Here is a 22,128-nt window from a genome sequence, read left to right on the forward strand (position 1 = left end):
GCTACTCTGCTAGTAAATGCTACAACTGTAGACATCCAGACAGTTTAATCTTGATGGATCATTTACTCATGACATTACCATTCCAATAAAAATCTACATGTTTGAAAGTAATGTGTGTCAGTGTTAAAAACATGTATTTCAGCTAAACAGAAAAATAAATTCACGATGAACGTAAGTTGAGTTTCAACTATACTTTTAATATGCAGCAAGATGTTTTTGCATATTGTTTCTTTTTAGTCACAATAACTTCATTAACAAATCAATGTCATAATGTGCAGTTTGGAACTAAAGTATATAAAACGTAAACAGATACATGAGTTTACATACAGAACCTAATGTACCAATCCCCCTTTATTCTGGACAGACTGGTACAAAAAAGCAGGAATGATAGATCTTTGATCATGATTATAAAAATACTTATAGAAAATTCTGTTATGCCATTTAAACCATTTCAAACATTGAAGCCAATGTTAGTCGTTTTGAACCTGCATTGAATAAGTGCATTGCATGGTAACAGTAAAATATTTAATATGGAACAAGAAATTACACAATTACATGCACTGTATAACTTTACAAATAAAACATTAAAACATCTATATTTGACAGTGTTCTCATCTGAAATCCAGGGTGGTGGTGTGGGATGACTGGCACAAACAATTGGGATAATGGGTGTGTTGACTGCATGTTTAAGATAACTATGAGACTTTAACATGCAGCACATGTATGTATATATATATATATATATATATATATATATATATATATATATACATACACAAGTATATTTACAGATGTAACACTTTCATGGTTCATATACACAAGCCTGCTCTCACTTTAAGCCACCATCTCTGATGATAAAACAGTTCAGGAAATTATTATTTTTTCTTCGGACATTTAGAACATGGCACAGAAACACAGTTCATATACAAATCGTCCAAATGATTGGAAGCTTCAGACAAAGTGGGCCTCCCTGTGTTCCAGTTCCTGCAGACGGCGGGTTCGCAGTCTCTGGAACAGGGGCTTGGCTTCGCTCGAGCCCAGCAGCTCCTCAGGGCTGCCGGGGCTCGGAGACTGGGGAGGCGACTCGGGAGCCGACAAGATAGCGGAGGTCGTGACCTCAGGGCCAGCGGAGCTGTCCGGGGAGTCGTGTGTCTGAAGACGGGTCTGAGGGGGGGCGGGAGTGGAGGTGTTGGGAGGGGGGTTAGAGGAGGCCCCGGAGCCCCCCTGCTGCCTCGCCCAGCTGCCTGAGGAGGCAGGGGGCTTATAGAAGGTCCCTGGAGGCGGCTGCAGAGTCCGGGGAGCCCGGAATGAGATGGGGGCTTTCACCGAGGCGCTCGCCTCACTGGCAGAGTTCTCAGTGTCGTACTTATCGGCCTTGACCGACGCTGTGTAGGGGCCTTGGGGGTTGGGGTAGGGGGCGGGGCCTGCAGAGGAAGAGGAAGCAGTGGGTCCAGAGAACGAGGATGACGAGGGCAAAGTCTTCCCCGACAGGGCCCCGGGCTTAGCTGATGGCAGGTTGTTGACAATCATGGCGGTCCTGGGAGTGACGTCGTAGTGTTTGTACTTCCTCTCCCAGGTCCTCCTCTGTATGGCCTGCGTGTCGATGAAGGGAGTGATGTAGTAGGTGCTGACCCTGGAGGAGCCACTGGGGCGAGGCTTCTCCGGCTCCGGACACTCCTGGATGGTGGAGGTGGGGACGGAGGAGGAGTCACACTCGGACACGTTGCGGCCGTTCCTCTCGCTGACCTGGGCCGGGGCGGGAAGGCGCTCCAGGGGCATGCTGATTGGCCGAGAGACGAGCCGGGAGCGCTGGGCACGGAGTTGGACGCGGGGGGCGGTGGAGGAGGAGGAGGAGGGGAGGGGGTTGAGGCTGGGTCGCCCAAACACCAGAGTGGACCTCTGGACATCAGGGGCCGCGGAGGACTGGAGGCCGTTGAGCCTGTCCATGGTGGCGACCGCCTCTCTCTTCTCGGGGCCGGGCGGGAGCCCCCTCACCTCGTCCTGGATGTGCGACGAGGGGATCACGGACGAGTGCCGCTTGTAGACCTTGGCGCTCTGTGGAGAAACACAAGCATTCCAAATCAACGCGACGACATCGTGGCGATGGTCACACTTTTCAGGCCGCTCGGTGCTTTACGTTTCTCGAATCCACAGAAACGAGGACGACCCGAGTCGAGTCGACTCGGATCGCGTCCGAGCGAAAAAGATGGAAATGGTTTCAAAAAGCCCCCTCACCTCTTTGATGTCGAGCAGGGAGGTGGAATGCCTGCTCAGCCTCTGCTCCTTCTCCTGGGGGGTGAGTCTGGGGGAGGCCTGCTCCGCCCCGGGCGGGTGGTGGGAGGGCGAGGTCGCCCCGGGGGACACGTCGAAGATCATCTGGAAGTAGCGTATGAGCAGCTCCACCATCAGGGCCTGGTAGGGGTAGTCCACCAGGGAGGAGAGGGACACCTCGGCGTCTGCCTGCCGGGGCTTCACCAGGGTGGGGCCGAAGATGATGCCCAGGTTGCTGGCTGTCATCTTGTTCTCCTCTGCCTGCTCCGACACCCTGTGGGAGACACAGTTGTTTCTTAAAGTACCCAAACGGCTTCTAGAGTTAGGCTTTGTGTCAGGGACTATATATGTGTGTGTGTGCGCACGTGTGTGTGTGTCTCACCTGTGCAGGTGTGCCACCAGGAAGCGTAGGGTCTTGTAGTGTCCTGGGGGCAGCTGACGCAGCAGGTCTCGGATCTTGAAGACGACCCTGTTGAGCTTGATGCTGATGCTGGGCTTGTCCCCCGGCTCTGCTCGCCTGGCTGCCTCCGCATCGTCCACCATCACCCTCTGGGTCTCCTTGGCCAGCCCGATGAAGTCGTTGTAGTAGCGGTACAGGATCAGGGGCTCTGGTAGCTGGTAACACAGGGGAGGAGGCCAATATGGTTTGCTAATTATTAATGTTCATTCAGGTTGTTAAAACGGGGTCTCTTCTTAATTTCTACGTCGCAATGACTTTGTGTGTGTGTGAAATCTGCTATATGCCCACCTGTCTCAGGTAGAGCTTGAGCACGTTGCTGATGTCGTGGGGTGAGAGGTCAGACAGCTCCACCAGCTCCTTGCCGTTCTCAAACGCCTGACAGAGCTTCTCCACGCGGGACTTTGCCCCGTTAACGCGGTAGATCCCCTTTAGTACAGAGAAACACCATTCACCATGTCCTGTGAGTCCTCTACTTGTTTTGTATCCTCTGACGCACTTGAACACAGAAAGTTGGTTCTCTAGGGCGTTACCTTGATGTTCAGGGCCCTGCTCTCGATTTCGGAGGTGCACTTCTTGATGATGAAGGGGATTCCATCAGGGCTGTTCTTGGCTGCCTGGGCAAAGTCAATACCAAACAGATGTAGTCTGCCCTGCAGCTTCTTATGGCCACATTGGATGGCCAGGGTCTCCAGACACTTCTTATGAACAGCCAGGGAACACTGGACAGAGAGAGAGAGAGAGAGAGAGAGAGAGAGAGAGAGAGAGAGAGAGAGAGAGAGAGAGAGAGAGAGAGAGAGAGAGAGAGAGAAAGCGAGCGAGAGAGAGAGAGAGAGAGAGAAAGCGAGCGAGACACAGAGAGAGAGAGAGAGAGAGAGACACAGAGAGAGAGAGAGAGAGAGAGAGAGAGAGACACAGAGAGAGAGAGAGAAAGCGAGCGAGACAGAGAGAGAGAGAGAGAGAGAGAGCGACACAGAGAGAGAGAGAAAGCGAGCGAGACAGAGAGAGAGAGAGCGAGAGCGAGAGAGAGAGAGACTGTCATTTCAAAGCAACGCTGCATCATGTCACCCCAAGACACCCCGGTCGGGCTGATGTGTTCCTCATGCCCCACAGGGCATCTTCACCTCTTCACACTCTGCTCCGTGGAACACCACCAGGCTGTCACACTCCCTGCACTTGGACGGAGCTCTCAGCTTCCTCAGCTTGTGCGTGTGGGCTGCCTTGGACATCTGGGCATTCCTGAAGGGTCCTGGGGAGCTGGCCGTCTCAGTCACCATCTCACCTAGACCTGCAGGCAGGGAGAGAGACAAGACACTCGACAATCTGGTGTGGATCGCTGCGCTTCGGTTCACATTACCGGGTATTTTCTGTCCAAGAGTATCAGGTTACATCGAAGTGAATGAAACCTCGATGAACATACAAACAAAAAAACGTTCTTCTCAAAAAATGAAATATGTATTTTGTTCACTAGTCACAAAGATTGATGATGGTTTTAACACCACAAGCTCCTGATGCCTTGAATAACAATGAGAAAATAAAAATAACACATTCTCAAACTGGGAGAGGTCAGCTCAGAGACAGGAACTACAGACCCGAGGCCCTGAGCCAAAACCAACATGAACCCCATCTGTGCAGCTGTGCAGAGTGTAAAAACATTCAGTCACGGTGAAAGTCCCCCCCCCCCCCCAACACACACACACACACGCACGCACGAGCTTCCCTGCTTGCTTTCACATTTCCAGACCACCGCTCACCATTGTCCGAGGGCGACGGAGGCTCCCTCTCGTCCAGGTCGTCAGCGGAGGACATGGTCCCGGTGGAGGGCGTCCGGGGGAGCCGCCTCTTGAAATCTCCTGTGGGGAGAGAGAGGACACCCGTCAGGCTCGCGTCTGTGGCCACGCGGCCCGCGCACCGCCGAGAGCGACCGCAACGCAGCCGGAGCTGCTGCAGCGTCCTGCCTACCTGGGCTGGCGGTGGGGGAGTCCATGGAGCGGGACTCGCTGCTGCCTCCGGCGCTCTCAGAGTCACTGCACATCCCCCCAGCCTGACTACCTGAGGCCCAGGCTCGTAAAGGGGCCTGCCCTCTCAGAGCTGCAGCACAGGAAACACAACACATACTCATTATTGTATATCTAGTATTCACTAGTACTAGTATTGATACATTCAAGTACACAGTATTTTCAAATTAAATACAGAAGATCAAAGACTCCTACAGAAGACCAAACCCTTTCTTTTTGTGGACAAAACATGTAACTAATCTACAATTATTTAAGCCACTGCAAAGTGAAGTGCATAATTTCATTTGGAAGAGTCTGGAGCTGTGTTGAGTCATCAACCTGTGAACCTGTCTGTTGACCTGAGAGTACATGTGTCACAACCAGGTTACTCTCTAATCATGCCACCACATGTCTTGGCAGACGTGTTTAGAGTTCGCCTAGCTCGGCCTCCGCAAGCACTGACAATTATAGAATTTTAATGAGAGTCTTTATCAAAGCCTCCAGTATTTTTGGTGTTGCTGAGCGGAACATAAATACTTCACAGGGGAAGTGGGCTGAAGGTCCCTGAATGACTGGAGGGGAAGTTGCAGTTTGACAGTGGAGCTTTTGTGAATGTCTCTGTGTAACCTTGGATGTCCGTGCTGCTGTTGGACCTCCTCTCTCTGCTCCTGCCTGGAGGGGCGTGGACGGGGCTGTCCACCTCGTCCCCGCTCAGGACGTCGCAGGAGGTGACGGACACCTGCGACAGGTTCCCGTGAGAGGAGTGGCTGCTGCCCACTGAGCGCTTGTTGAATGGAAACCTGAGGGAGGCCGGGTGACATGGCGTGAATACACAAAAAGCTAATCAACAATTTCGGGTTATCTAAAATACTTGACATGTACGAAGACCACAAAATGGGAAAAATATGATATGAAGTAATGGTTCAGGCTGACTGTTGTGACCACAGGCTAGAGGCCAACACATTATCACAGAAAGATATGGTCCAATGTGAGGCCCATCGTGTTGGCTAACACCATTGTGCTGTGTTGAGGAGTGTGTGTGGTCAACTGATAGTTGGCTTGGTTTGATAGGGAGAGCACCAGTCATATGGGACAGTTATAACCCAAGCCAGAATCTCACGCTCACAATCTCCTCAACTGCATTCAGCTTGCACCACAGATATTTCCTGAGGAAGGGCACAAATTCAACACGTATTCTCTCGCTCCCCTACTCGTTCCCTCGCTTGCTCTCTCCAACTGTCTCTCTGTTTCTCTCACACTCAACCTCTCTCTCTCTCTCTCTTCCTCCCACACTCTGACTCATTGTTGCCCTATTGGAGAAGTCAGCAGGTCTAGTGTAGTGAAGACAGGGAATTCACAGGGAATTTCTCAACCTTCTGAGATAGCCTCACTATCAAAACCAGATAAACAACAAATCAAAGTATAATTGAAAACTTACTAACTTTCAGATAGGGTGATGTCTCGTGAAAACGAAACCGGACCTTTGTTTATGAAAAACAGCGGTTCATTGTTAAAGCTTGCCTTCAACAACTTGGCCTCTGGGGTTCATAAATCTGAAATGTTTATGTTTACTAAAATATACACATTCATTCTCAGTCCTTCTGAACTGGTAGCCAGTTGAGGGAGGACAGAGCCGGGCTCTGGCAGGAGGCTGACCTGAGGCTGTCTGAGGAGAGAGCCTCCAGGTGCAGGGGCTCTCTGGGCAGGTTGCGGACGAACTGAGCGTATCGCTGTCCGGGCTCGTACAACTTGGCGCTCTCGCTCAGGGCCTGGTAGTGGGCAGGGAGGACCGCAGCCTGGGCCTGCTGCATCTGGAACCAGTTCACAGTCACCTGGACAGCGAGAGGCAGGAAGGGGGACGATGATTCACCAATGGGCTGACAGGGCTTTCCTGTGATGGCACAGACTAACATTCTGTTACCCCACGCGTCACATGAAGGGGTTTCTTAGCCTTGGCCCATGACTCATATCAGGAGAGACCAGTATCAGGAACAATGGCCAGAGTCTTCTATTTTGGACACTCACAGCTTTGAGAGTTAGATCACACTGAAAGATGAGCTCCCTGATCTGGGTGAGGATGTCCGTCTTGGCGTTGGCGAGTTCCCTCCTCCTGGCGCTTGCCTCCGCCACACAGGCCCTGTACTGCTCCCGGGCCTCCTCAGACTGGACACAGGAGAGAGGCCATGGAAAAAACAACACACACACACATCTAGCTGGGCTGTGTTTGCTGTTATAATCAGCACACAAACACACCAACAGACATCACACATCCCTTTTCCATTTTCCTTGTCTATTTATATAGACATCGGTGCTGCCTCACTCAGACTTCCCCCTCCCAGGCCCTCCGTGTCGTTCCCAGACTCCCACCTTCTCCTCCAGCCTCCTCCTCTTCTCCTGCTGCTTGTTCCCAGCGCTGGGCTGCTCCTCCTGGGCCTGGTTGCTGGAGGGCTGGGCCTTCTGGAGCTCCTCGATCCGCTGGGCCTGCAGCACGCGGGCTTTCCGCACACACACGTCTGCCTCCTGCTGCTCCGCACAGAGAACACACACACACACCCAGGAGTTAGACTGTTAAAGAGTGTGACGGCTCTCACACACTGCAGGAGCTGAGGGGAAACGACCATGACCTCGTTTCTACACAAGCAGTCAAAGGAGAACACATCGGAAATCTGAAATAGGTACAGATACGCACTCGGTCCCGGCATGTAGCGCTGTAGTACCGTACTTGATTTTCTCACCATTTTCTTCTGCTCTCGCTGCCATTGTTCCTTAATGTCCTTCCTCAGTTTGTCCAGTTCATTCTTGCGGGCCAGTAGAGGCTGAAGACCAGAGCGAGGAGCAGTGCTTTAAATGAACATTCAAAACTAAGAATCATTCCAAATATAAAGCCTTTCTCAGGTTGTTTCACTCATACCTGTATAAACTTATTGGTCTGCAGAGCTGTAGCGGTTTGTAGGAGCAGCTGGCTGTACTCAATGTCGTTTTTGAAGGTAGATATATATATGTCTGTGAATGGCATGAACACCTTTGCGCCACAAGAGAAGAAAGAGATGAGTGACACCTTCTATTCATTTCAGATGAAGCACTGTGTACTAATATATTACGAAACACTACCTGTTGACTTGCAAGTGACTTCACAGAATCTGCCATTTTTGCATAACTTTTTGCACATTCAGTGTCTGTAAAACAAAAGTTCAAGTATCAATGTATTTTAGGTAAGTTTGAAAGGAGTTAATATAAAATATGTACAACTTCCACGACAAAGACAGCTGAACAACTGTACTCTATATTAATGAATGATGTATAAGACAAATATACAATAAGTCTGTATACCATGTCTGGTGTAGTTCTACAATCGCTTTTATGCATAGGGTTTAGTGGTACAGTATCTATGTTTGCTGGGGTTAATCATGTGTGAGCTTGTAGCTCACCCAGGGCCAGCCGTTTCTCCACCCAGGCCAGCAGGTCTTTGGTGTACTTGGACCAGGCCTTGGCATAGAGCAGCGCTGACTCCACCCCGCTGTCGTTCTTCAGCAGGGTCAGGTCCACCTCCTCCTCCAGAGACAGCGCCACCTCTGGACCTGCCGTGGGAGAACGAGGGGGTCACATGGACGGCAGTTAGCCAAACACCAGGTCAGCCGGTTACCGTGTAACAGGCCGAATCGTCCTCATGTTTGAGTGCTATCTGACATGGAGGAGTAGTTTCAAATGAGGAACAGAGAGAAGGAGTGTGTTTAAGAGGATATGAAAGTGCCATGCAGGAAGCTCGCTAGGCTCCCAGGAAACCAGTCAACGGCGTTGACTCCTACAGCCAGTCCTGGCTGTAGGAGTGAGATTCTCATCAGATTTGGCTATCAGGAAGTGGTGCCTCTCAGAAGGTATGGCTCGTAAACATCACATAGCTTCGAGCCTTTGCGTGCATGGCCCTGTCATAAACCCATCCAGCAGGCTGCCACGCACCTCTCCCAGCTGCCTGCCATCTGATTCAACATACACGCACATGTTTCCCATCTCCCACAGAACTACTTCTAAACAGGCAAAGAATGTCAGCCATTCGGAGGCAGAGGAGGGAAAAAAAGACCACATAGTATGAAAACTGCAGCAGAAATAACAGGGGTCTGAACGCGGTTAAGGGAGGGACCACTTGAGGCATGTGAGGGCCCACAGAGATAAATGATTTGTGAGCTGGTTAGCTGACACTAAAGCCCTGGGCTACTAGCTGTTTAACTATTTGAATAACTGCCATTTGTAATCATTACATTCATTCCATGCCAATGTTTTGTGTTCCTAGTGGCTTGCGGTGCTGTCACTCACCTGCAAGGTCATGTTTCTCTGGAGCGTACCCTCCAGAACTAGCAGAGAGATTCTCAAAAGACTAGGAAAAAGATGAGAAGCACATTACGACAGACAACACGGAACCCCCCCAAAAGAATAATTACAGAGTGGATTCTGAACATATGCTTAATGTTACAAGGAGAGAAGATTAAAAAGCTCTCACAGCATCAAGTCTTAACGCCACACACCCACAAGGGGAAAGTAGGACTTTGAGGGTTTTCCTTGAAAGTCGAGGCTTTGTCTAATATGATCAGAGAGCCCCCCCCCCCCCCGCCCCCCTCTCCCCACCCAATTAAAGAACTAACGAGGTGTGTGTGCGTGTGTTTGTGTTGTCTCACCCTGGTCCTCCTGGTGTGGGGGAGCCCCAAACCTGGGCCACTGTCCACATCTCCCATAAGGAAGTCAGACACTCTGAAGGGACCAAACACACACACGCCAGCCTCAACATCTGATGAATAGCTGTCAGCATCTGAACAGTACCAACACTGCTCTTACAGATACAGATATTGACATATCGTGTTACTCCCAAAATAGGTCTGGCATTGTTGGTCTGGTCAACTACACTAATTGTTTTACCAGAGAGCTAAAAGTCAACAGTGTTGAAAGGTACAGTAGGATTATACTCACACATTGCCAAATGTGAATGCCAAAGTGTCAATGGATGTGTATATCTCGCTGAATATAGCGTTCTTGCTTTCTTGGTTTACTTCCTTGAAGTTAACGCCTGTTCAGAGTGATAAAACCACAAACCCCATTCAGAAAGAGCAAGCAATCAACAACAACAGTTCTAGAACAATTCTCTATGCGTCTCTAAAGAAATCAAAATGGATACAGAAAATAATTTCAGTGAATGTCATTTTCAAAAAAACACACTCTCCAATGATTTTAAATACTGCATGTATTTTTACATAACTTCCTTGTTTGTCCTCAAGAAATATGTTTGTAAGTATATTGAGGAAACGCTTCTTGCAGTTCAGCAGTGGAAACAAGGTTTTGATAAACTAAAGTTAGACAAAATGTAAAAAGTGCCGACACTAAATAGCCAATACAAACAGAAAGCTGATTGTCAAAGTGGTATCGATAGGCATGTTCCTCATGAAGGGACCTTATATCATTGCCAAATGCCACAAAAAACAGGCTCACCAAGTATAACTGGCATTAATATTACAGCTTTCTCTTCTGCCTCGTTTTAATCCAGAAAAGGACTTGCAGAGAATGACGTTAAACACATTCTTCTTTAATCCAGGGGCAATTCAATTCTCTAGATCATCCGTTTGGTTCCACTCAGGTCACAAGCTCAATGGGCTAAGATGTTATCTTTCACAAAGAATTTCAAAAACGAACATGTCCAAATGCTTTGACGATTCTTCGAAATGACAGGCCCTATTTCCAATTTCTGTACAGGAGCTTTCTTTCACAGGAAATAGTTTAGTCGGCTAGCGGACATTTGCGAAAGGCAATCAGAGGAACTCTAGACAGGCAAAGAAATCCGACTTTGCAGAGGGCTTCCTGTCTCCTTGCCACAGGAAACACTCACACAGCGTGAGCTCCTCGACAACCAAGTCAACAAAGTCAACGTTCAGACAGCCACTTTAAGATTCACCCTCCATCGACGTCACCTATCCTCCCAACTGTCTGTGGCATTGCCTCTTGACACCAACCTGGATGTGGAAACTGCAGTTAGGCTGCCCCCGACTCCAATTCACTACCACAGAACATCTTTTTAGACTTCCGATTTATCTTCTTGAGACGAGATGACACCAAACGCAATCTTCAACTTCAATGGACCCCTGAATGTTCAGTCACCTTAGCATAGACGGAGGAGGACACTCCCTGCCTATCAGGAACCCCGGCTGGACCCCAGGAGTGAGAGTGAGGAGAGATAGAGACCAGGCTCCCACCACACGCCTCCTTATTCCTGAATGCTAGAGAGCCACTCTGAGGCCTGGCTGCAGGAGAGCTGGCTTCTTCCTCAGGACATCCTGTGCTCCCACAACAATGTCCCAGCTCTGCCCCCCCCCCCCCACCCTCTGCTGCCCCCCTTGTCACAACCCAAATATGGGAACTGCATCATTCAAGCACCATTCAAGCACAGAAGCCATTGTTTTCTCACACCGAGTCCTCTGTGGGACAGTAAACCTGGAACTGTTTTGAGTGAGTCCCCAACATGTGTGGCAGTCTGTCACTCTGTCTTGATCTACTTTCAGTGACAGGTGCGTGGTTTGATATTGTGAAGCCTGATCATATGTGACAGGTATCTGGTAACTTTAAACTAGTGTTTTTTCTTTGAGCGAACAAAAGCTAGCAGAGTAGGCAAATAAAGGGTTTCTTGAAAGGGAGAGCCAGGAGCAGATTGATTGCAGTAAATAAATACACACTGACAGATGCCAGCATCTCACCCCGATGAAGGGGGCGTGAGAGGAAAGAATTTCAATAACTTGAGAAAGTTGACACTTTTATTGCACTACCCTGGAGATTTTCAGACAAGGGGGTGGGGTGGTGGGTGGAATGGGGGGTGGGGACGTTCATGGAACGTGACCAGGAAAGAAACCTGTGTCTGATTTGTGCCTGCCAGAGTCTGTGGGGATAAGATGTGGAGGGATAGAAAGAGACAGAGAAGACTATTTAGAGGCAACAAATAGCTTTTAGCTTCACGTCTTGCCCCACTCTGAGGTAAACATCTCTGAATATTTAGCACACATGGTTGTCTAAAGCTTAGGGGCTAAATGTGGTACAGCTTGTAGGTACACCCTTTGGAATGGAGTTTCAGTAGATAACATCTATATATCATAAAAAATGGCTGCTTACATGTTCTAAAAACAGCTTGGTTTTCATACTGTAATGCCCGGCACCTTGCCAAGTCCTCAGGTGTCATACTGAAAGCATTTAACCAGACCAAACAGGTGCCAAAGTGATAGGCTACTAGGAGCTACAAGGTGTCTTGTCTAACTATTTGATGTATCCACTCCACTTTGATGTCACGTTTTTCTGTTATTCTGTGGTCCTTTGATTCTGTCAGTTTTCTGTTGTCCAATAGGCCAGCTGACAGGACAGGCACAGGATGGGAGTGTGGGGTGATAACCCACCCCCTAGTGGCCAAGAATGCCATTGTATTGATGTAGGCTGGAATGACAAGATATGGACGGAGAACAAATCTCGTCTTGTCAGTTGCATCACTGGCTGGAAACACGTCTATGGTTCACATGTCCTGTGTCCATTCAACAGAGGAGCTTGTCACTCACCTCACAGTAGAGTTATTCTACTGAGGTGTTCTTTTTTTTGTCTCCTTTTTGCATTCTCAGCATTGTTTAAACACCTCTCCCATGGTAAACATCAGGAAGCTATAAAGGGGTTAGTCTGTTGCTCCGATGACAAGATACAGAGGTGAAGAACCAGGTGGTCCACACTTCTGACTGATTGTTGAACGTGAATCAAGCTGGGGAAACGTGAAGCCATGAAGCCCCATAGCAGACATATGGAATGCAAATTACAGCAATGTTAGGCCCACACTCTGGAGATTCTTGTTCCCAGGCCAAGTGAGGAATAACCCCCCCAGCGGATCACATTTCTGGCAGATGAGCTTGCGAGTTGGGATTCTTCTAGTTTATATTCATTCAGGAGACTGGAATGGATTCCTTTGTTGAACCAGATAATAATCACATCTCACACTGGGCCCTTGGAGCAACAAGATGAGGTGCCAACTCTAGTAGAAGGACCATCCGTTTCACTTGCCGAACGGTCTCTGAAACATCATACAACTGCAGGAGCAAAACAAAGTCGAACAACAGCCAACAGAAAGTATTCATCTGACTGACCTTTGACCTTAGCTATGACAGTGCCAGCCGCCCCAAGGATGTCCACAGAGTTCAGGGTCTGGTGTTTGCTGATGACAGCCTTGAGGACTCGGAGCAGCTCACCTAGGCGCTCTTTGACCAGCTGGTGTAGACCTTCCTGGGTTTCTGAAAGCAGATGAAGAGGTCAAAGTGTCAAGTCAAACCAATCTGATAGCCAAGCTAAACAATAAACCAAGAGACAAGACTGGCAAAAATGTGCTACGCTCAAAAGGTTAGGAATTCGGCCACCAAGCCACATTTTTACTAATCTGGAAGTTGAATCAGAACTATGATGTGACAACACGTAGACACTTATTAGTGTCCCCTGGCTTCAAGAATACTTCACATTCCTTTACTTAGACAGACAGATCACAGACATAAGTAGTTGTCAGATGCAGGCATCTCGCATCTCTGAGAAGAGGTTACGCAAGCAGCACTGGAGGAAATAAAAGCAGTTGTGGTTGACAGAAACTTCAAGGGCCAGCATCTGATGCAACTGCAATGTGCCCATTTAGTCACCGCTGAAGACGTCAACAACAAAAAGGATATGCCTATATCAACAGACAACTACCGAGCGAGAGCCTATACTTAGACTGTAATGCCCACCATCTGCATGCTACATTGCATGGGTTCAAATTGTAGAATAAAGATACACTTTGGTATGGTCAGACGTTTCTAGTAAAGTTGAAATAGCGAACATACAAATACAAAGGGACTTTCATCAAATAAACTAGGAAGCACAGTTATTTAACCATGCAACTAAGGAACATAGGGAACCTATTCCAGTTCTTCTTTTGACCGGTGACCAAAAAAAAGAAGCTAACTGCAAAAAGAGAAGCACACCAATGTGTTCATAATATCCTTGCGGTTAACTTGCCTCGGTCACGTGACAGAGCATGCTCTGTCTCTCTCAGTTTGCTATGAGAGGTATGCCTCCCCTGCAGTCTCGCCAGCTAGCTGATACAGAGTGAGGAGAAACAGGTCTAAAAGAGGAAGGAGGCTGGCTTTTCTCTTGGCGGTGAGTAATCAGTAGTAGGGCTACGGCTTGGCGCTAGACAATAGGTGAGTTCATGTCTCACCCACTGTTTTGGAAGCACGATAAAACAGCAGTCATCTATTTTTTAAGACTGTAAAGCTGTGCCAAGAGGATGAGATGAGAGGCTGGATTTATTGGAAAGTTAAGGGAATTGCAGGGGGAGTGAAAATAAAAGCCAGCCTGTGTGTGTGTGTGTGTGTGTGTGTGTATGTGTATTCCAAAACCATCCACCCAAACATCACCACACCCCTTCTCCCCTTGTCATTTTTAAGAGCAGAAACACTACCTCATCAAAGTTCACCCACCAACAGAGGAACCTATTGTATATCATTTTAATTCAATATCAAACTCCTCCAGTTTGAAGTGCTTACCGTTCGGATATCATTTCTACGACTCAACCTTCTCGTATTGTGGGCACGTTCCTAGGAGACTCCCATTTCCCCTTCAATTGTCTATTCTATGTCCTTTATTGTAAAACACGTCATTGGATGATCTCCCATTAAGATCTGAGGCCTGCGTGAGGTAGGTGACCATGTGACCCAGGCCAGCTCCAGGATTACAGGCTTACACAGGCAGGGCCAATGGAGCAGGGGTCTAGCCTTGAGGGCTGCCCCTGGGGGCAAGGTCCATGACCCTGCCACTCACACTTTGATGTCTGCCTCCTTATGAACACCCAACAATAGGCCCTCATTAAGCACAAACCCCTGTTTTACCCTGCCTTTTAATTTATGTCCAGCTGGATACTTAGGGCTTGCCCACAAGTGTTTGAAGCCTTTCACATCAACGAGTTGTGTAGGTCCCATTAGCATATAGGACTTAATGATGGACCCACATCAGAATGGCATTTTGAATGACAACAGTGGGTCATGACTAGTGACGGTCAAATAAAGAATTCCTATCACAGCTGCAGTGTGGAATCACCCATTTCCCCTTTCGAAATGAAGATACGTTTTATTCAAGCTATTGTTTCGGTAAGACTGAAGAGGATTCAGAGGGTGTTGGGAAACAACTAGTTCTCAGCGTACTGAGAGAAGAACTGACAGGTCTTACGACTTGGGTGTGATTCCTTAATTGATGCCGTATCCCTTCCCCTTTCACCTAAAAAGAGTATTGTATGCGGAGAAAGAAAATAAATACTAACACAATTAGGTGAGACAAGTTAGAGATTCGAATACTGGTTGGGAATTTGAACAGCAGGGGAGGGAACATGGGCCTGGGAACATACGCACAATGTTTCACATGATTATAATCGCCAATCCGTTTCAACTGTTTAGATCTAGCAAAACGCTCAGTAGAACACAAGACAGCAGGGGGAACAATATTTCATATGATTATAATCGCCAATCCGTTTCAACTGTTTAGATCTAGCAAAACGCTCAGTAGAACACAAGACAGCAGGGGGAACAGTCAAATCAGTAGTGACTAGACTCATTGTCACCCCGCCCTTAATAACATGCTATCCAAAGCCCTGCTGTAAATTGGTACTGTCACAACAATGGCATCAAAAGATCACTGGAAATGTGTCCACGATGATGGGGGCCTGGCCGTTGTGGGGTCACCTCAGATGAGGGTTAGGCTACGACATATTGTTTAAAGGAAGACCCCCTGCCAACTCCACCACAGCTAAAGGCCCCCTTGTCTTTCTCTGTGGGGAGGGACGGTCTGGCCTCCTAGCCACGCTTCACGCTCAGTCTGTTCCATGTTTGTTTCCCCCCAAGATCACACCATAGCCCCTGGGCCCGCCCCTTCTCTCAGCGCCTTGAACCACTGGACACTTTCAACGAGGGTCCAACAAAGAGCCGAACTATACTGTACCAAGAAGGGACGAGGCCAATCTTATCTGTACAGGTCCTACACTTGAGGCGAGAGCCTATTGTCCCGTTACGCTCTGCTTAAGGAAAGGCTAAAGTAAACGTTCCCCTCAGATGGGATTGCCAGGGGGCTGCAGGCGGTAGAACAACAGGCAATCAACTGGCTTGTCAGAACACGTACCCGTTTGACATGAAACTAGGCTTGCCAGTAATGCGTGGCGACTCACTTCCTGAAAAAGGGCCGTGGGGCTTTGCTGACATCGCATGAGACATCTCAACCTCCTGCATGAAGCCTACTGGTGCTTCCCTGACTGGATCACTCGGGGAAAAGGAGCCCCTCACTCCCACGTCCAGCGGCTGAGTTTGTGGGATCTGATTGCCTCCAGACCTGTATCCATCCACCTCATTCCTGGTCAGTGACACTATAGCAACAGTAACAACCTGCTGTAAACGGATGACTTGTGAAAGGAATATTCACGATAAGACAACTCTAGTAGGCATTGAACTCTGCAACCTGATCTATAACAGGTGGAATTGTTTGGTCAGGAGCACGTCTCCAAACAGTCATTTCCTCTACTGTCCAAACAAATGCAGCTTAGCTGGGTGTCGCCTTGGTGCGCTCATGTTTTACCTTGTTTGGAAACTGAGACAGAGATGCCTCCACACATGACAAGGGCCGTCAATAAGTACCTGCTCCAAACCAACTAACTCCCTGTGCTGGACTATTAAACAGTCCAAAGGTTTCCCGTTCCCATACATGAACGGCTAACACCACCTCTGGCACAAATCAGACATGAATCTGACAGAGTACCAACGACTTAATAAACAAAAGAGGGCTATGCTGATAAGTGTAGAGGTGTTTATTTGTTACACCTTTAAGTGGTTAAGTTAGAACCAAAGTCTGTAGGTTATAGCCAGTAATAACAAATTGAGGAGAACATTGAGAGATCTGGCTCAGACAGTATAGACGATTACAATTCCTGAGTCACCATATTGAGGAGATCAGCATCTGGGCACACAGGCTATCCCTTCTACAGGTCTACAGTCACTTCCAGGGATGGGTCCCTAAGCTTGCTATATAGGCCTATCCGCCCCCTTGCTGTGACCAATCTCCAGAGCCAAGATTCTGGGCCCATAACCGTAAATCCCCACCTCAGGAAACACGCCCGACCACAGGCTCGCTCTGAAACATCCCTCGGCATCACAGGGAAAGTTACTGGCCCACAAATCTTTCCTGTCTTTCTCTTAAGAGCAGCAAGCCATTAAACCATTATACGTGAGGCCTAGGTCTTTTCTTTCGGTTAAAAGCACCACCTGCAGCTATTTGTAGGGTGGTCACTTAAGCGGACAGTGGGGTTTCTGGAGGGGGGTGAGGAATGGGATGTAGCCCCAAAACATGTCATAACAAACAGTTACGGCAGGGCTTGTCCTTCTAATAAAGGCTGTGAAGAATGAAGTCATCTTCAGCCCAAAGTGTGAGACAGAACAATACAACTGAACTGGAGCAGCGCCAGATCTTATCAGTGTCACGATGACACAGGCCGGGGAAAAGAATTCAAGATATTTCAAATGAACCGAGGACATGAGTGTCTTGAACATGACATTGCTTTAACGTGGTCAGGCATTTTCAGGTTATTTCGTCAACATTGTGAAAGATAAAAACTAGGCATAGGCCTAATGTGAGACAACACCAACTAGACATGTTTTTGTGTCAACTATGCCCTATATATTTTGTGCAAATAGTGTACAAACCACTGAGTGACATATTTGCCTAATCCTGCAATGTAAATGATAGTGTTGGTGTGAAGCCCTGTTGGTTCTACCTGATATGAGCTAGCTACGCTTTGTGTCCCTGAGTATTCAGGAGCAGAGAGCCCTAGGTAGCCAGATCACTGACCTACTGTTGGAATGTGGCTATAAATCAATGCATTTCTCAATCACACTGACATAGGCAAGGAATTCACTTGGCTTAATCACATCATATTTTACAATATTGTTTAAGCAGTAAGTAAGCAGCACTCTCTAAACGTGATGAACAATGGGTGGGGATGATATTCAATTCTGGTAAGAATAAAGTCAAATCACAGAAAAAATATTGAAACAGGAATAGGGCTAGAAAAAACTATTAAAAAAATATTGTCCATTGGACCGAACTCAAACAGACAACGCCAGTTTAACAGAGTGGCTTAGCTTATATTGGCCCAGTATGACAGAGTTATTATTACAATACAAGTCAGTTAGAGTCCACTCTTCTCTTAAACCCTTCAGTCTAGGGGGGTTCTAGTAACCATTCTCTGAAACCCAATACGTTAGAAAAGTGATGACAAACTGTTACTGAGACAAAATAAACCAAAACAAAAAACAAAGCATATTGAATCAGTGAAAGCATCAAAAATGATGAAAATACGACGAAAATAAAAATGCTCGGAGTGGTGGGCGTCTCACACCTACCATCAGTCATTTGAAGGTGCTACAGCTACAAGTGAACATTTGTTCGAAAGGAATGTAGAGCATGCAGGAGAGAGGGGGGATGGGAGGGGGAGGGCAGCCTGTCTGTGTGGAACACTCTTTTCATCCCCATCAAAACCGTTCCATGTCTTTTCAAAGCCACAGATCTACACGTTGCTACAGTGGATAAATACCCCTTCTGAACACTATGACTCCATTACGCCATGCCGGGGATGCCGGAAGAAAATGGTTCCCAACTACGGGTAAGGCTGTTTGTATTGGGTAGACGAGTCCTGAAAAGAAAGGTCACATCACTACAGGTATTTGCCTTGATGGAGTTGTAGTGAATGGAAGTATCAATTGTGTGATCTTCAACTACATTTACATTTTACATTTAGTCATTTAGCAGACGCTCTTATCCAGAGCGACTTACAGTAAGTACAGGGACATTCCCCCGAGGCAAGTAGGGTGAAGTGCCTTGCTCAAGGACACAACGTCAGTTGGCACGGCCGGGAATCGAACTGGCAACCTTCGGATTACTAGCCCGACTCCCTCACCGCTCAGCCACCTGAGTCAACTGTGAGAGAGATGTGGCCGAAAAAGGCCAGGGGGTCAACAATGCCGCGTGCTTGTGGGACAAGCAGTAGACCAGCTAGGGACAAGTGTGACTGGGGACAGAAGGTCATCTGATCGGTCACTAGACCCACATTCCTCTCCTGGAGTTGCATTAATGAATAGACCAGCACCAAACGGTCAGGATGGTGCACCATTCCTACAGTGTGGCTGAGAAGGCCGATAACTGAGGAAATCTACCCACTGATCTGACCTGTGGAACTGGTAGGTGAAGCCCTGTGGGAGGAATGGATGTGGTGAGTCAGACTCAAGCGCGTTTTGCAGTCACTGATACGATCCCCCAGTGAGCCTCGGCCTGTGTGTGTGCGTAGGCCAGTTACAGGCTGCAGGGAGGGGGGGGATAAGCTAATGCACGTCTCCCCCACAAGAGTTGCGAGGAGAATAGAAAACCCTGCCTCCCGCTAAAAGAAAAAGAAGAAAAAAAAACATCTTGCTTTTACTGGAATCGAAACTTGCTATGGATCCTTAGGAAACGCCTGTCTTTCAGTGAACGGCGAGTGCAACTTTCACACCGTCCTCCAGTGACAAACCTGTTGAAAATATGAAAAGAATAACACAAGAGCTGGCATGTGCCTTCCTCCCCTCATCCTCCCACTGTCCCTGCCCCTCTCATTTCTTCTCCAGCCACATGGAACCATGCTGATTTCTGCTTGTTTGGCCTCAGGACCGAGAACGCTGACACATGCTGCTCATCACTCATTGGAACAACAGAGCATGAACAGGCTCCACATGGCTAGAAAGGAATTCTGATTTCGATATGGCTTTTGAACAGTACCTCAGTATACAAACATCTTAAACACAGAATAAAGACAGTTTGTCAGTAGGACTTACGCTATGCTAGTGGGCATGTCTGTTCCATGTGTGTTAGCCTTTTACAGAGAGCTACTGTAGGTCAACACAGTTCATTGTTTGCCATGCTTTTTCTGGCCCAAGCTAACCTATGTGCCCAACACAGACCATAACAAAGAGGCCATTAATCCAATCCAATTACGATCCCACCCCTTCACACACAAAAAGTGGACAAGGTCGAGACCTTCTGGGAATGAGAGATATTCCCCACACACACACCAATGACACATTAAAAAGGATCTGATTTGTTTGGGTTAACCATCAATCGGGACATAGCTATCTAGAACAAAATGTGCTGTCTAGACCTGTAAGTGACAGAAGAGAATGACCACCTCGGTCTGACTCAGAGATGTTGGCAAAACAAAAAAATCTCAACAAGCTCCCTGATTACCTATTTGCATCAGTCCGTTACCTAGAGTGGAGTCTCAAGGGGCTCTAAGACACCTGGCTTTAGTTTAAACCTACCAATTTGAGAGGTGCAGGAAATATGGAAAAGGTGAAGTACAGGAAACTGAAATGTCTGCTAAAATACCACAAAGATAGATAAGAAATGTATGAAAATGAGGTACAGCCTAGATTTTGACACGCTCTAGCTTGAATAATGATTAGGCCTACAGATAGTAAAACAATAACACCATGTTTTCAGAAAACAAACAGCCAAAGCCACCAGAGAGGCCACATATGATGATCCCATATGTATTTTGGATGAAGCCATCCTTCCTTGACAAGGTTTTCTGTGTGTGGCAGCTCAGTAACACACAGCACAAGTTGGAGTTCTTCCAAAGGGTGGGGGGGGGGGGGGGGGGCGCACATGTCAGTGACCTACAGGACAGAGTGTGTGTGGAGGTGTCAGCAGAGAGGCCGTCAACCCTCTCTAAACGGACACTCAACAGGTTGGAGTCTTGCTGGCACGGCATAAACACAGGAACACGGCTTGGGGTCAAGCTCAGTCTACGCACTCACACACGCCGATTCTTGGAGGGCTTGCACGTAGTGGGCAGTGGGCACTGTCCATCATCTTGCATTTCTCACATGTACCCACCTGTCTTTCAAAAAGCTCAACAATCACCATATTTGAAGAGATACCAAACTCACCTTTTGAATTAAATGCTTCTTTGAGGTTGAGCAAGACATCTGCAAACTTGCGCACATCGTTTACCAGCTGCATGACATAGTCCGGGTCCACCCCTGGGGCACCCAAGACATGTTGCTCCAGCCCCATACTAATGAGAGGGTTGGAGATCCTGGAGCTGCGACCCATGTCCCAGGTCTTAGTGGAGCCAGCCGACAGAGACCCAGTGTGGGGGTTAGAGAGGTGTGACGGACCCTGGGGCCGCTTAATCCCTCCACTGCTGCTGCTCTTCCGTAACATACCAGCGGCAAAGTGCTGCAGCCAGACCCGGACACACTACCCAGAGTGCACCAGGTCGTGCTAGCCCCTGAGATCACTCTCCTGCTGTCCCAGGATGGCTGGTTCTGTCATAAAGAAGAGGGAGATGAGAGCGTTGTACATAAACTGCATTTTATAACGGTTTAATAGCTAGTTATGATTTTATAATCATATGGTAACTATAACAATTTATAAGTTCAAACTATATTGATGGGTTTAGCGTTAAAGTGTAATACAAAAGGTAAACAAAGCTGTTACCTACTTTTCTAACACCACATTTTTTTCTGAATGACATAAAAGATAACATAACGACAGATTGAATTTACTGTGTGCCCCTAAATTGCCTAACGTATGTAATTGTTCAAGTGGTTTTTTTTTTACAAAACTAAACATTTTCGCTACAAAATAAAGATTGCCTATGTATTCGAACGGACAAATCCCCACCATTGAGACTGCCTAGTTGGCATACCATGTCTCTCGAACAAACATCTATCTCAAAGAAGAAAACAAATCAAAACTCACCTGCTTTGTAGTTTAGTGACATTGCAACGACATTATGAGAATAGCGATCATTATATATCCTGCGGGTTTCAAATATACATAGTATGGCAACAGAATTGGCTTGGTTGTCTAAAATAACATGTCACTTTATTCGTTCGACAGAGAAGTTCTCTACGATCCTCTCGGCACAATCACCGTTTACTATACCCGACGGTCTTCTGTCACGTGACCATGCCGACAACTTTTGACTGGCTATCTCTCTCTTCTCACTAGATGGATTCGAATTTAGATGCAAGAATGTGGATGTAATGCAACATTGTCAATCCCTATAAACTCTGTCAGGAACAGTTTTGTAAAAGTGCGTTGACTTGACATCTCATTGATTATTGTAAACTACAGTATGCTACTATCTAACATTATACCACATTGTAACCTACACAAACATTGCTGCGATCACAGATTAGAAGAATCGATACTGCCACCTAGCGCAGACTCGTAGGCCTACATCCCACACAGGTCCAATATATCTCCAATAATGCCGGGAATGTGTGTGTGTGTGTGTGTGTGTGT

At 47.6% G+C, this 22,128-nt stretch overlaps 1 protein-coding gene across 3 annotated transcripts; it reads right to left on the reverse strand.

Annotated features, from left to right (window-relative positions):
* Positions 1-764: 764 nt before the first annotated feature.
* Positions 765-21,716, reverse strand: LOC136959031 (rho GTPase-activating protein 29-like). 3 transcript variants are annotated; one of them, XM_067253230.1, is made up of 22 exons: positions 21,580-21,716; positions 20,763-21,143; positions 12,873-13,016; positions 9,685-9,781; positions 9,396-9,468; positions 9,037-9,097; positions 8,154-8,303; positions 7,837-7,901; positions 7,637-7,747; positions 7,461-7,541; positions 7,093-7,245; positions 6,751-6,888; positions 6,382-6,557; positions 5,353-5,525; positions 4,691-4,819; positions 4,483-4,581; positions 3,853-4,016; positions 3,262-3,450; positions 3,020-3,157; positions 2,654-2,886; positions 2,236-2,545; positions 765-2,055 (listed from the first exon to the last, which is right to left on the reverse strand). In XM_067253230.1, the coding sequence occupies exons 2-22, from the start codon at positions 21,037-21,039 to the stop codon at positions 952-954; spliced, it is 4,065 nt and encodes a 1,354-aa protein (XP_067109331.1). In that variant the 5' UTR covers positions 21,040-21,143; positions 21,580-21,716; the 3' UTR covers positions 765-951. The 3 variants fall into 3 exon arrangements, with proteins under 3 accessions (XP_067109331.1, XP_067109330.1, XP_067109332.1); XM_067253229.1 differs by having other exon boundaries at positions 7,093-7,248; XM_067253231.1 differs by lacking the exons at positions 12,873-13,016; positions 20,763-21,143; positions 21,580-21,716 and adding an exon at positions 10,201-10,621 and having other exon boundaries at positions 7,093-7,248.
* Between the last annotated feature and the right edge of the window lie 412 nt (positions 21,717-22,128).

Source organism: Osmerus mordax, chromosome 16 (assembly GCF_038355195.1).
Source record: "Osmerus mordax isolate fOsmMor3 chromosome 16, fOsmMor3.pri, whole genome shotgun sequence".
Taxonomy (NCBI): Eukaryota; Metazoa; Chordata; class Actinopteri; order Osmeriformes; family Osmeridae; genus Osmerus; species Osmerus mordax.

Bases quoted from the DNA above. Each gene is read 5' to 3' on its own strand.
- LOC136959031 (XM_067253229.1), bottom strand. From the start codon at position 21,039: ATGTTACGGAAGAGCAGCAGCAGTGGAGGGATTAAGCGGCCCCAGGGT. The intron at 9,782-12,872 runs GTCAGTCAGATG...CACTCTGAACAG, and splicing joins TGTCATAGCTAAGGTCAAAG to GCGTTAACTTCAAGGAAGTA. The intron at 3,158-3,261 runs GTAACGCCCTAG...TCTGTACTAAAG, and splicing joins GCAGGGCCCTGAACATCAAG to GGGATCTACCGCGTTAACGG.